We start from the raw sequence: 16133 nt of genomic DNA on the forward strand, positions 1-16133 counted from the left end.
CCCATTGATTCTGAATGAGTCTAACAAGAATAGGGCACATTTATTCTGTGTACATTATCACTTTGTACAAGGTACAGATTAAGTATAAAACATTTCCCTACTTTCCATGAGCTCACAGTTTTGGGAGGGAAAAACAAAACTATCATATACGAAATAAAAAACAATGAAGTGCTCATTGGCATGGTAGTCACTATAAGTACAATTAGAGCTTATAGTTTAATGTGCACTAAGCAATTAGGGGAAGATCTGTCAAGGAAGTGATTCAAGTTAGGACTTAAACTAGAGGCATCCAAGTTTTTTCTATAGTGAGCCATAGCATTAGCTATCCATATATACAGAAGTCTCATTGATTTTTTTAAAATTGAAAACATTTTTAAAGTCTATCAATTATTCATAAGTATGGATTTTTTAAAAAAGTATTAATAAAAATGCAGTCAAAAGTCAAAAGAAACATAATTAGGCTTTATCTAAGGAAAAACTTCTTAACAATGGAGGCTACCCAAATATAGAATGGTTTCCCTTAAAAAATAGTGGGTTCTCATTCACTAGAGGTCTGTAAGTAAAGACTGGATGACCATCTTTTAAGTATATAGTGTAAAGAAGGCTGCTGTTCTAGTACAGTTTGAGTTCAAAGTTCATCTAGTCCAAGAGTCTGTGATTCAACATAATTCACACAAAAGTATATAGTTATACACCTAATGTATAACTAGGTAAGGCAGCTGTGGTGCAGTGGATAGAGTATAAGATTTGTAGTCAGAAAGACCAATATGGCCTCAGATACTTACTAGCCATATAACCCTAGGGAAGTCATCTAACTGCTATTTATTTCAGTTTCCTCATCTATAAAATGTAGATCATAATAGTAGATTTGTTTGTGAGGATCAAAAGAGATAGTATTTGTTAAAAATTACTTAGCACAGTGCCTGGCACTGAAATAAATGCTTATTCCTCTCTTCTCCACCTTGAATTAGTTACTGAATAGTTTTGAATAAGTTGACTAGAAATATCAGACCATATTTTCTAAGAACTGTTGAATCTATTCACTGTTCTCATCTGACTCTGGGTTTACATCATTGATGATGATTCTCAGTTTCAGCAGTTTCATGGAAGAGAATGTACTTTCACAGTCAGGTAGACCCAAACATTAACCAGCATTCATTTATGTAGCCAGAAAAGTCAGACAGTTAGAAAAAACTGGCCTCTTAAGTTAACCATGCTGTCTTTGTTAATTTTCTTTTTCTATAAATCTCAGGCCACATATTAGATTCCTGGACCCAAAAAGAAAATTAGGTTTGAATTTCATCTATGTTGTTTGTTACCTGGATTGCCACAGGCGACCCAGTTAACTTCTCTGAGCTTCAGTTTCCTCACAAATAAAATGGTAAAATTTTTTGCTCCATGGAATTCATAGGGTTGTTATGGGGAAAACACCTTGAAAATCTTAAAATACTGTGTAAAAATAAGTTATAGTTGGAAAGGCAATTTAGTCTAGTAGAGTCAGGAGATCTGGGTATGAATCATGGCTCTAACACTGGACAAATCACTTAATAGCTTGGAGCCTCATTATGTTCACCTACAGAATAATAATATTAGTAATGCTCAGGATTTTGTGAAAAGGACTTTATAAACCATGAATAGTTGCAGAAAACTATGATTGTTTCAATAAGAGGCAAGAGTAACATGATTGTATTGGAATGACTGCCATGTGCAGAGGATATGGAGAAGGCCTGCCTGGTCATAGCACCGGTGTGTTTTGACAAAAAGCAGCAAGTGTGGTGACTTAGAATGGGTGGAACCAAATTCTAGATCCCTGGAAGCTAAGCAGAATCTGAACATGATTCAGAAAGCAATAGGGAACCGTAGCAAGTCTTAAGCAAGGAAGTAATATGAAATTAAAACAATAATTTTGTAACTGCAAAATAGATTAGATTGAAGAAGAGGCTAGAAGAGAGAGAGCAGTTAGGAGGCTATTAACATAAATTAATTTAAGGTAGGAGAGAGCCTTCACAAAGTCATGGACCTTCAAATGGAAAGGATTTCTGAGGTTAAAATCCAATTCCTACCCCAACAAGAAGCTCATCTACACCAATACTTCTTAAACCATGGGTTGCAATCCATATGAGTCTTGTAACTAAATGTGAGCATTGCAAAATTATGATTTATTATCATAAATGTTTGACTTGTACACCTATTTTATATACCCAAAATTGTATAAAAATTTCTCAGGTGAAAACGGGTTCATAGGTGGACAAAGTTTAAGAAGTCATCTGATTTGTGTAGCTGTAATGAAGCTATTGCTTCCCTACTCCTGAATTAGCTCTTATTCAGAAATAGGGAAGTTTGGAAGGGTGTCTCAAATGGGATAAAGAGAGACTGAGTTTAGATTGACAAATATTGGTTTAAGATGATTGCAGGACCGCCTAAGTAGTTGGAAAATAAGACTGAGGTCATTATGAAGGTTGAGGTGAGATGATATTAGTCAACCTAATATCTTCATCATCCCAGATACAGCCTGGAGTAAGACCACAAGTTCACTGAGGGAATGATTGCAGCAATAGTAGAGGTCTGAGACCAGAGCTTCAGGAGATGTCCCTGATTACATAGTGAGAGGAAGAAGAGTTAGGCAGCACATTTAAAGAGGTCACAGGAGAACCAGAAAAGTTCAGTGTTTTTAAAATCAAGGGAAGAGGAACTTTCAAAGAGAATGTTGTGATATATTAGAAAAAGTTCCTGTGTAAGGAAATTCACTAATACAAAGGCATATAACTTTTCTAATGCCATAAAAAAATCAAACTGTTAATTTACTTAAGTTCAATATTCTATCAGATAATGTAATCATAGGACTTTTTTCTTTGTAAGCATGGTTGAATTAGGTTAGGGATATTCCATGAATGTCTTTTTAATTCCTCATGGAGCAAACATCTATAAATCTGTCCAGATTCTTAAGAACTTGTATATTTTCAATCAGTGTGACGTTTTTGAATAATGAGTTCTATATATCCATTAGTCCTTATGTAAATATATATGTAATATACCTTCTAAAATATACATAATATGCCTATGTTGAAATATTTTAAATTTGTTTTCATTATTTTTGTTACGAAGCAGGCTTCTGGAGGACATAGTCCAAAGACCCAAAATGGCCTTTTGAATCCTCCTCAGGAAGAGAAGCTGACCAATAGCCAGACATCTTTGTATGAGATGTTACAAGAGAAAGGAAGATGGGCAGGAGTGAGCTTGGATCAATCTGCTCTCCTTCCATTGAGATTCAAGAATATTCGAGAGAAGACAGATGCTCATTTTGTTGATGTTATTAAAGAAGACAGGTAAGGTGGAAGTGAATTTGTCATTGTAAAACATTTAAAGTAAAAATACCTCCTTAATTATTTAATAACTTAAAAAGAAAAAAAGATCCTGATCTGTGATTTCATTGATGTAGGGATGCAATAATGCAAATTGACAGAAGTTTAACACTGAGAGGTTTGGGATCTGCCCAGGTTACCCAACCAGTGTCCATCAGAGATAGAACTTTCTTGTGTTCATTATATCATCTCTAAGTATTTATATATGACTCTACTGTATCCAAACCCAATATGTGAATATCAGAACTTACTGTTAAAGGAGAATTATTTACATTACAAAAGGATTCTGCATTCCTCTCAAGATGTTTTTAAAAATATCCCCAGGCTTCCCAAATTATATATTTAATATTCAGCAGTATTATTTTTCTTGCTAATAATAATAGCATTTATATGATGTGTTAAGGCTTATAAAACATTTTATATATGCTTATTCACTTGATTAGCCAAATTTTGGCATATGCATAATTATTTTGGAGCAATTATCAAGGGCATAAAATGATGTTCATGTACATAGAAAATAGAATCTATTAATTTGAAACTAGTAAATGATCTATAGTAAATACTCCCCATTAAAGTAATCTGATAACATAAACTTAGCATTTCAAAAACAAAGGGGAAAAAAAACCTTTCCTTTCAGTTACTCATAAGTTATCAAATGGAAACAAAGTACTGGAGGCAGGAGGAGCAGAGTAAAAAGCAAGGAAGAAATTCTTCCCCCTTAAAAGTCTGAATTATCTACTACTACGTGGCTTTGCCACTGGACTGACTTTTGCTGAAAATCCTTAACTAAATATAGCCCCCAGATATTAGCCCAGGTCAGCTAATAAGCTATTTCTTTCTTGACCCAATCAAAGAGTTTCATACCTCATTTAAAAAAAATCGGTAGTGTATGAATTACTTTGTTTACAAATCTAAAATTTTATCACGCCCTTACAACTGATTACAATACAGAGTGTTCTCTATCTCAATTAGTGTTACATTAATTAAGGTAGAAATCACGCCCCTTCTGTTGCTCTCTATCTGATATAATAGATATTTAGCATCAGGGTATTTGAAGTTGGGTGATACAAAGGACAGCTAGAATTCTTAAGCTTCTTGCTAGTAAGAGTTGTTTCATTCATTTTATTTGTATTTTAGTGTATTATATTTTTTTTATACTTGACTGCATACCAGGTGTCTAATAAATATTTGTTGATTGATTAGCCTTGCTGATTTGAATTTAAATAATAAAAATACCCTCCTTTTCCAAGTTGATTGTGTCCAGTCCAATCTTCTTATGCATTGGAAGCATAGAACAAGCTTCTCCATAAAAGCATCTTATTGACATTTATCATTAAGAGTAATATGCTCCACCCCACCCACAGGGCACATGGATACCTAGTGATGTGGTAATACAAACTGTGTAGGCAGATTCCCCACTTAGAAAGGGGTGTAACTCAGGGTTTGGCAGGTGTAGCACTGGGAGTAATTAGTGATATTCTGTTCTTTGACTAATGGAGAATACATGGCAGTGTTTCAGACTCTTGCAGCTGCTATTTTAGACTTCCTTTCATTCTGGTAACTTCAAAGGGGAGATAAGAATTGGGTTAATAGAATCATGGAATTTAAAGTTGTATGGGACCTTCGAAGTCATTTGACCTAATGTCCTCATCCTATAGGGAAGGAAAACTAAGGCTTCTAGTAGTGAAAAAGCTTGCCCAAATCTACTCCTAGAGGAGGAAGCAGAGTCAGAGTAGAATCAACTGAGGGAAAGAAAAGCCTTTTCTTTTCCTCACTCCACATATATAGGTGTGCCCAAATGAAGGGTCCTCCTCTCCCAAATGAAAGGCCATCTCACAAAACACTATAGTGTTCATTTCTACCTAAATTTTTATAATTATTCTGCCACATAAAAGGGAGAGTTCCTGTTGCCAGTAATTTATTTAAAAATGTAATTTGAAGGTGGGGTTGATTTGTTAGTGGTGGGGGGGTTGTTTTTGTAGTTTGAGTGTGTACCTCAAATTTGATTTGCTTATAGTTATACAAGGCAATTGGGTTATTATCTTGATTTGTTGGTCTCAATGGCCCATAGGACCATTGGTTGTATCAAAAATCACACCCTGCAACTGACTCAGCTCAATTGTTACAGCTTCTGTTTTGTACTCTGACAATTACTGTTAGTTAATTTGTCACCATATAATTAGTTAGCTAATATTGTCAGAGAGATGGACTTGGAGCCAAGACTTTCAGGTCATCTACTGTCTGTATCATCTGGGCAAATAACTTCATCTCACAGGATTTTAAAAGATCACTCTCTAATACTATTAGTTGCAAAGAATGGACTGGCCTCCATTGATAGAGGGAATGTGTTTACTGGGAGTTGTTGATTGATTAGCCTTGCTGATTTGAATTAAAATAATAAAAATGCCCTCCTTTTTCCAAGTTGATTGTGTCCAGTCCAATCTTCTTATACATTGGAAGCATAGAACTTTTATTTTGAACTGGCAGTTCAAAATATTATTTTGAATTTCAATCATCCAGATAAATTATATACACTGAGCACAGTATTGAAAAGAGCACACCAAAATGTCTTTTATGATGTTTATGTAATAAACTATATATGCTGTCTCTAAATACTGAATATTGCTATTGTGTTTTCTAAAATAAGATTCAATTGTTCTACATTATAACTACAGCTAATGTTCTTTCTTTAGTACTTGAAGAAAATAAAGCACAATTATGTTTAGGCATACAAAGAATTTATCCAGAGAACAATGTTAAGAAACAATTGTACAATGAGTTTATAAGTGACATCTTTGTAACCATTTACAATATTATTTATAGTCAATATAACTACTATTGTTATTTTCTCATTTCTAGCCTGATGAAAGACTACTTCTTTAAACCACCTATTAATAGATTGAGTTTGAATTTCTTGGATCGGGATCTAGAGATGGCCTACAGGACCAGCTATCAGGAAGAGGTAACTTTTCCTTTATTTTTTTATAGCATTTTTGTTACACAGAATACACTGTGCAGTATATTAATTGTTTTGTACCTGAAAACCTTTCTTGGTTAAAATGTAAATGATGATGATATTTTATCCATCCCTGTTTTCTAATCATTCCCTGAGGGAAAATTTCCTGGGGAAAAATATTTTCATCCTTCTATTTACCCAGAATTGTATCCAGGAAATAAACATCTATTTACTTATAACTTATTATGGTGTGACATCTTGATCTGATACTGATTTTCCCAAGACTGCTTTCCAAATTTTCCAGCAGTTTAAAAAATTTTTTTCATCTCAGGAATTTATGTTGTTAAGTTTATTGAACACTGCTACTGTATCTAATTTATTCTGAATTTTACATCCTTAACCTGGTCACCTTTTTGTATTTTTACCAATTTTGATGATGAATACGATCTAGTATAATTTAAAAACTGGTATTGTTAGATACTCTTCCTTACCATTTGTTTTTATTATTTTCTCTGAGATTTTTGACTTTTTAGTTCTGTAAATTAATTTTATTATAATTTTGTCTAGTTCTATACAATAGTTCTATAGTATGACACTATGTATAAATTAATGTAAGTAGTATTACAGTTTTTATGACATTAGAACATTTCACACCTTAATTTTAATTAACTCTGTAATTATTTGCCACCTATTTCTATACAAAGCATTTTAAAATTGTATCTATAGAATTCCTGTATGTGTATTGATAAACAGATTCCCAGATATATTATACATTCTAAAGTAATTTTAAATTGAATTCCTTTTTCTTTATTTCTCTTGTTTGGCTGAGAAGGGTTGTTGGCAATGTACAGAAAAGCTGATGATTTTTGTTGGGTTTTTTTATGTCTTGCTAAGTATAGGGTAATATTATTTTCATTGAAAGGATTTGGTAGGATGCTATCATTCCATATTTTTGAAGTTAAATATTCATTAAATAATAGAATTGATTTTTTTCTTTTAATAAGACTAGTTCTCCCTGTCTTGTCCAGATGGAAAATTCATAAGCTAGATTCTAATACTGACTGGCATAGAAGCTTTAATTTGCACTTTTTCCTGTGTAATCCTTTTCTTGGGCATTCTGGTAGACCCTCACTCCCTAGAACTCACCATCTTGTTGCCAGACTTAGTATGGACACTTGATAAGATAGATTAGAGCATTGTACCTCAGAAACTCCAAGTTCATGTATTTCACCAGCCTCAGCCTTCACAATAGGAAGGATTATAGATAAACATTCTCTATCTCACTTGATTTAGCATTCACTTGTAAATCTATCTGCTCCTGAGATTATTTTCTTTGGGGTTTGTTTGCAGATTTTTCAATTTCTTTTTCTGAGATTAGGTTATTTAAATTCTCTCTTTTTTTTTGTTCTACTAGTGTAAGTAGTTTATATTTTTGTGAGTATCCATTTAATTTTTGCTAGCATATAGCAAGTTTATTTCTTCCTCATTTGTTGTTAATTGTCCTTTTTCATTTTTCATATTGACAATTTAGCTTTTCTTTATTAGTAGCTAGTAGTTTCTCTATTTTTAAAAAATAAGACCCAATTTTTATTCATTATTTCATTAGTGGATTTTTTGGTTTGTTTTAAATTTTGTTGACCTCTGGTTTTCAGAATTTTCATTTTTGTGTTTAGTTGGTCAGCTGTGGTCAGCAAAGACTATTTAACATATCCTTTCTGCATTTATTTGTAAGGTTTTGGGGTTTTTTACTCCACACATGGTCAATATTTTAAAATATATCATGAAAAGTTAAGAAATTGATATTTTCCCTTCTATTACAATTTAATAATGATAGAGATCTGTTCTCCAACTAGGAAAATCAGAGAAGGACTTGTATATGAGTTAGCATTTAAGTTGAATTTTGAAGAAAGTAAGGATTCTAAGAGGTGAAGGTAAGAAAGGGAATGCATTTGATGCAGTGGGAGCAATTTGTACAAAGGCATAGAGATGGAAGATGGGATGTCATGTATTATAAATAACAAGTAGGACTGTTTTTATTAAAACTTAGAATAAATAAAAGAGAGTAATACACAATAAACCTGGTAGATGGACTAGGATGATTGATATAATGGGCTTTAAATGACATAAAGAAAAGTTGTATTTTTTCCTGGAGGCCGTAGAAAACCAGTGGAATTTCTTGAATAGATGCTTTAGGAATATCAACTTAGATAATTATATGGAGATGATATTGGAAGAAGAAGAAAGGGAGAAGATTCTGGAGTTCAAGGAAGCAATTAGTGAGCTATCGCAGAAAACTTATGCTATATAAAACCAAGAAAACCAACAGTTCACAAAAGATTTGAAAAATATTAACAATAATATAAAAATTTCTCTAAATCACTAGTAATAAGAGAAATGTAAATCAAAACAATCCTGAAGTCTCAAAAGTGACAAAAGATGGAAGTAGTAATAAGGTACATTGATACACTGTAGGTAGAATTGTGAATTAGTCCAAATATTCTGAAAAATAATTTGGGATTTATGATAAAAAGTTATTAAAATGTCATTACTCTTTTGCCCAGAGATCCTATTGTTAAGCATCTACATCAAGAAAAATCAAAGGTAGAAAGTTATTATACAACATATATTCCAAAAGGTTCATAGAACCTTTTTTTATGGTTGCAAAGAGCTGAAAATAAAATTGATAACCATTACTTAAAGACCAAATAAGCAAACTGGTATACGAATATAACGAAATGTTATTTTGCCATGAAAAATGACAAATATGAAGAATTCAGAAAAGTATGGAAAGACCTACATAAACTAAAGCGGGGTAAAGTGGGCAGAATCAGGAAAATAATAGATGCAATAACAATATAAACCAAAAAAGCAAAATATTATGTTCTTTTCTTTCTTTACCTCTTTTTAAATAATACCATATGCCTTTATCAACTATGAAGTTCTTATGCCTACAGTTTTTTTTCTCAATAGTATTTTATTTTTCCAAATACATGTAAAGACAATTTTCCATATTCATTTCTGTAGATTTTGTGTTCCACATTGTATACAATATTAACAAGATTATGTGATGATCAACTATGATGGACTTGGTTCTTCTCAACAATGCAGTGATTCAAGGCAATTCTAATAGATTTGGGTTGGAAAATGCCATCTGCATTCAGTGAGAGAACTATGGAAACTGAATATGGATCAAAGTGTAACATTTTCATCATTTTTATTGTTTGTTTTATTTGTCTGTTTTTTCTTTTTTCAGGGTTTTTCCCTTTTGTTCAGATTTTTCTTGTACAATATGACAAATATGGATACGTTTAAAAGAATTGCATGTATTTAACTTTAAAAAAAAAAAAGATTTTATTTTCCAGATTTTTTCTCCCCCTCTCTCACTTCCCTCCCCAAAACAGCAAGCAATCCAATATAGGTTAAACATATACAATCCTTCCAAAAATATTTCCATATTTGTCATGTTGTGCAAGAAAAATCAAATCAAAAGGTGAAAAAAAAACACAAGAAAGAGAAAGCAAATAAAAAACAACAACAAAAGTTAGAAATCCTATGCTTTGATCCACATTCAGGATCCAGATGCAGATGACATTTTCTATCTCAGGTCTACTGTAATTGTCTTCAATCATCACATTACTGAGAAGAGCTATCTATCACAATTGAATATTACACAATTTTGCAGTTACTGGGTACAATGTTCTCCTGGTTCTTCTCACTTCACTCAGAATCAGTTCATATAAGTTTTTTCAATGCCTACAGTTTTAAGTGAAATTTTAAAGAACTTAATTTTATTTCTTTTATTAAAGCTTCTTTATTTTCAAAACATATGCATGCATAATTTTTCAACATTAACCCTTGCAAAAACCTTGTGTTCCAATTTTTCTCCCTCTTTCCCTTGCCCCCTCCCCTAGATGGCAAGTAACCCAATATATATTAAACATGGTTAAACAATATATGAAGAACTTAATTTTAAGATATTTTTTTAAAGGCCAAATAGAATTCAAGTTTTTATTTCTTTGAAAAATCCTATTTATGATTTGGCTCATTATCTTTTAGCCTTTCTACTTTCTAGTAATTTCATAATATCTTAGATTATTAACCTGTTAATGCAATAATTGGAGTCTAGTTCTATCTGCCACTAATTAATTGGATCTTAGATAAGTCTTTCCTCCTAAAGGCCTCAGATTTCTCACATGTAATATGAGAGGGGGTTAAACTAAATGCTTATGAGGTATCTAATTCTAACAATCTATGAGTATATGTTATGTAAATTTCCATCAAAAGTTGCCCAACTGTTAAATGTTGGCCCTGAATGTGGCCCTGAAAATATGAATAAATACAAACATACACATACACATACATATATGAATATACAAATATATAATGTACTGTAATCTTGTTAAAAAGAAGACATTCAAAAATCAATTACTGAATATATCATTCTTGTGTTAAAATATACATTAGATTTTCTAGTTAGGATTGAGGAACTTTAGATAGGTGACAATTGAAATTTTATATATATATATTTATATATTGTAGTAATGTTTAGTGATACTTTAAGTTATAGGAATAATTATACTTTGTGATAATTATGAAATTATGCATCTCACTAATGTTTTGTCTACTTTTTCTTTCATGTTCAAATATCTAGTTTCATAACTATTCAGAAACCAATTAAATTCTGTTACAATTAATAATTGACATTTAAAAATTATTTTACAGTTTCTAAAGCACTTTCACATTCATATGCCATTTGATATCTCACAATAAAGTAAGAAGCAGCAAAATCTAATAAATAGAAAGCCAATTCTGCAGTCAGAAATGCTTGAGTTCATGTCCTGCCTCTAATACACACTGATTTTGTGAATATAGGCAAGTTACTTATCTTCTAATTGCCCAAAGCAATTCTCTAAAACTACAAATTACAGGTATTTTACCAGTGTTTGCCATCTTTGAAGAAAGTTCCCACACTTGGAGTAACCAACTGATGAAATCATAAGTTTGGAACAAATTTTTAAAAAACAGCAATCCCAGGAAGGTAGTTGGGGCAAGTATTGGTGAAGGTTCTGAATAAATTTCCAAAAGGAGTGGTCCAGTGCTCTGGAAGATTAATTGTACTTAGAACAACTATTGGAACTTGAAGAATTTTGTACAACTTCAGGCTGGGATAGAACCATCTTTTCATTTTATCTACTATAAAATACTAGCATCACCACTGAAGACAAACTTCTAGGACTGTTGAACCAAAGGTCATAAAACCCAGGAGATTTATATTATCTCAGTAGAGCAGAACAAATCCTCCCACCACTACCACTAAGAGCCAAGCTAAGAAGCCCTGAACTATATACTTAAAAGACATTTGGCAGTAGCCCTCCACTGGCACAAATATCCCCTCTTAGAGCATCCCAGCTGTTGTCTCTGACCTCATCCCAGCTGCTGATTCATCTGGCCACTTCTGATTTCTTAGTCCTGATACACATCCCTTCTTTCTTCTCCCTATCTGTATACCAGTTCCACTAGCCATGTTAATACTATTTTTCTCTTTCAATTTCCCCCTAACCTGCTTACTCCCAAAAGACATTGCTGCCCATATCTTTGAACTTGCCTCTTATTTTGCTCATTAAACCGAGTGTTCTAATTATTTAGTTTTCATACCTACTCCCCTGAGCACATTTCAGTCAAGTCTTTAATTTCTCAATATTCAAGTCTCTAGCCTATTTGTCTAATTTAAGAAGGATCCAGTCTTGTGAATTCAAAGCTTCTCTCAATTCTAAACTACTCCTTCCCCAAAGACCCAGAGTCAATTCCAATCCTCATTCTGAATCTCAGTTCCATTTTGGATCACATCTCTGACCTTATTCTGTTTGTAACCCAGACTATCTGGCAGTAATGTATCCCCATTTTACATATGAGGAAAATGAAACTTATAGACGTTGTTACTTTTCTTAGCTCATTCAGCTATTAAGTGACAAAGCAGGAACTAGGATTAAAGTTTTTTTTGTTTGTTTGTTTGTTTGTTTGTTTGTTTTTTTACTCCAATTATAATGTGTGCCACACTGTGGAAGATTTCTAAAAATCTAAAGAGTTGTTCAAAGTATTATTTGAAATAATATACAAACAAAATTTAACATGATCTCTTCCCTCTATTATTAATTTTAGCTTGCGACTGAGTCCATGTTAGTATTATACTATAGCTTAAGTATCCTACAGTAAAATTTAGTTAGATTTAATTTTATTTTAATTTAATAGGGACTTTTGTTTCTTACTATCAGGAGGTATTCTTTAAGAGGAAAATTAAGAGCCAAGTATATAACCAAATGTTAAAAAATTTTTCAGTATAAATATGATATGAAAATCACATTTACATTATTTTATTTATTTGAAAATGTAGAAGTAGAATAAGTAGAAAGTGTAACCTATTGAACCTATTGAAAATCTATGCCACATAAGGAAGTAAGTTTAAAAAAATGTGTAGAAGGGAATTCCAAAGAGTAATAACCTAGTTATGGGGCCCTGCAGAATAATGTTTGAAGAGATGGTTCATAATAGAGAAGAGGGTTATGTTTGGGTTAGAGGGACAGTCTAGCAGAAGGATAAGGATAGAATTCAAGATAAGGGACACATTCTTTGTGTTTAATATTGAGGGAATTGAGTCTGTGTTATAGAATGTATCTTATCTCATGAATCAAACTGACAGGTGCAGGATAGTCAACTGATTTTTTAAGAAGTCTTTTTATAGCCTGGAGCCCTCTCTGTATAAGAACCATTCTCCCCAACTGACCCTGAATAAATCATTTATATAAATAAATAAAAGTATTTTAACTTACATAATTTATTTGCATATTATCCTTATATTCCTTTCTCTGTTAAAGAGCCTACTAATGTTAGGATCTTAATGACAGTTTATTGATTTAAACTGAATTATTCAACCTTTTAGGTATCTGTTGCCCTGTGTCTTTTCCAGTAGAATACTTTAGCCATGAGATACCCTGGATTGCTTAAGGAATCCTGAGACTAAAAGAGTAGTCTGATTTGTGTTTAGGTCAGTCTCTGAAATTTCAGTAATCCTAAAAAGGTATTTTAGTTCTAGGAATCTTGAGTCTAGAAAGTTCCACATAAATTCACTCTTTGATATGTGTATATGTGCCCATGTGTGTGTGTGTGTGTGTGTGTGTGTGTGTATGTATGTGTATGTGTATGTATTACTTTATGCATATATGGTAAAATTAGAAAGCCTTATTCTCCTTCTGAACTACCATCAATTTGTCTATTGGACAGTTCCACCTGTATATCCCATAAGCATCTTGAATTCAACATGGCTAAAACCGAACTTAGTATCTTCTCTCCAAAACCTACTCCTCTTCCTAACTTCCTGGTTTATACGTAGGCTACCACCATCTTCCTATTAGCCTTTGTTCTGTTAGTTGAAGACTTTATAGTTCTGCTTGACTCTTTATTTTCCTTTACTTCCCTCTCCCATTGCCAATTAATTGCCAAGGCTTGTTGATTGTTATCTGTCTTTTTCTGACCCTTACTTTCTATTCATGTGATCAGTTCCCTAGTTCCAGCTCTCATAACCTCTGCCCTGTACTTGTACTATTGCAATAGTTTTCTAATTGGTCTCTTTGCCTCTAATCTCTCCTCCTTCCAATTCATTTTCCACACTGCTGCCATATTAATATCCCTAAAGCATGGGCCTTACCATGTTGTTTCTTTGCTCAGTAATTTCTTATTGCCTATAGGAGAAAATACAAACACTTCTCCCTTTTGACATTTAAAACATTTCAGACTCTTGACTCCCACCTGTCTTTTTGGACTGATTTCATGTTATTCCCCCATCATTCATTTCAGCCTAACTGATCTTGCGATTTCCCAAATTGGGTATTTTGCTTCCTGGTACCAGGCCTTTGTATAAACTATCCCCTATTCCTGGAATCTTCTTTTTTCACTTTTGTTTTTGGAATCTCTAGCTCCTAATGAGGCTAGCAGAAGTACTACTCCCTACACAAGGCCTTTTCTGATCCACCTCTAGTTATTAATATCGCATACCCTTCCAAAATACTTTACATTTGCTATGTGTATATTTTGTATTTCTTTATCTGTATGTATATTGTGTTTCTCCAAAAGGCTATACACTTTTAAGCATATTTTTAGTGTTTCATGCCTTGTGTATAATGTAACACTTGGTATATAATAGATACTTAATAAATATTTGTTGGGATTAAAATGAATTGGAATACAATATCTGTTCATGTTTCTCTTCCTTTTTCCCTCCCATATTCAAAACAGGTTATAAAAAACTCTCCTGTGAAGACATATGCCAGTGCTACCTTCAGTTCTCTCCTGGATGTATTCTTGTCAACAACAGTTTTCCTCATTCTGTCCATCACTTGCTTCCTAAAACATGGAATGGCTTCTGTCCCACCCCCACCAACTGCAGTTGTGATTTTCATCATTGCTATTCTACTGGAAGTATTCTCCCTCATCATCTCTATTAGGTAAAGAATGGGATCTTTAGCATGACTGATCTCTATTGGGATTACATACCTTTAAAAGGTGGGGACTACTGGCTATAGGGAATGGGATTCTCTATTATTTTGGGGAAGGAACCCTATATGGCCTGGGTCTTTCCTGGATCAAGAAGAAATAAGACTCTGGAAAGGCATGTCTCTGTTTGGATCAGCTACTACCAAGAAAGGGAGGCTCCTCACTCCTGGCAGGTGGGGATTATCTCAATTGGAAAACATTTTTGAATATTTATGTTAGCAGCTTGTTTAAAGAGGAGGAAGACAAGTGACAGTTTGCTTTAGTAACTATAATTAACCAGGGAGAGTGCTCCCTGAAAAGTTCAAAGGTCCTTGGCCAGTGAAAGATGGAGTCTTTTAAAGAATCATCTCTTCTGTCTGCAAGAGGCCAGGACTTCTGCTATAAAGTTCTAAATTCTCTCTCTCCCTCCTGCCTACCTCTTGAGAAGGCAAGCAAGTCTATCATTTATACATGTGGTGTATATTTCCATGTTAAACATGTTGTGAAATAAAACACATAAACAAGAAAATAAAGTTTAAAAGGTATGTTTTAATTTGCACTTAGATTTCATCAGTTCTTTCCTTAGAAGTAGATAACATTTTTCATAATAGGTCCTTTGGAATTGTCTTGGATCATCATATTGATTGAAGTAGGTAAGTCTTTCCACTGTTAGTCATTGTTGCAATATTCCTTTTACTATGTACAAAGTTCTGGTTCTGCTCATTTCACTCTGTATTAACTTATATAAGTTTTCCCAGATTTGTTTGCTACTGTCTTTTAAACCATCCTGTTTTTCACTTCTTATGGCATAAAGGTATTCCATCATAATTATATACCATAACTTATTCAGCCACCCCTCAATTTATTAGAATCCCCTCAATTTCCAATTCTTTGCCACCACAAAAAGAGGTGCTGTCAGTATTTTTGTACAAATAGGTTTTTCCTTTGATCTCTTTTGGGATAGCATGTTATACTTAGTATATATTATTATCCCCATTTTACATTTGAAGAAACTGAGATAAACAAGTGTTAAGTCACTTGCTCAGGGTCACGCAGCTACTAAGTGTCAGAGTTCATATTTTAACTCAGGTTTTCCTGACTCCAGGCTCAACTCTTTATCCATTGTACTATCTAGTTGCCTTTTATTAGAGCAAAGCCATGAGCAGTCTGCCTTAGATCAGGAAGATAAGAGGGCACACATCCTACCATCTAGCTGTTATTGTATCCTGGGATGGGTAGTAGCTGTAGCCTTTTCCCCTTTTAGTATTCTAGAAACTTTGAGGGGTCTT

At 33.1% G+C, this 16133-nt stretch overlaps 1 protein-coding gene across 2 annotated transcripts in view; it reads left to right on the forward strand.

Moving 5' to 3' along the window:
• ADCY9 (adenylate cyclase 9) overlaps positions 1 to 16133 on the forward strand; it is a 176031-nt gene that overhangs the window by 121999 nt on the left and 37899 nt on the right. Inside the window, exons 4-6 of one of the 2 annotated variants that reach the window (XM_023497722.2) lie at positions 3106 to 3326; positions 6222 to 6324; positions 14608 to 14816. In XM_023497722.2, coding sequence (XP_023353490.1) covers positions 3106 to 3326; positions 6222 to 6324; positions 14608 to 14816 — 533 coding nt within the window. The remainder of the gene's footprint in view (positions 1 to 3105; positions 3327 to 6221; positions 6325 to 14607; positions 14817 to 16133) is intronic. The other variant, XM_003761887.4, reaches the window with a different exon arrangement.

Source organism: Sarcophilus harrisii, chromosome 1, assembly GCF_902635505.1.
Source record: "Sarcophilus harrisii chromosome 1, mSarHar1.11, whole genome shotgun sequence".
Taxonomy (NCBI): Eukaryota; Metazoa; Chordata; class Mammalia; order Dasyuromorphia; family Dasyuridae; genus Sarcophilus; species Sarcophilus harrisii.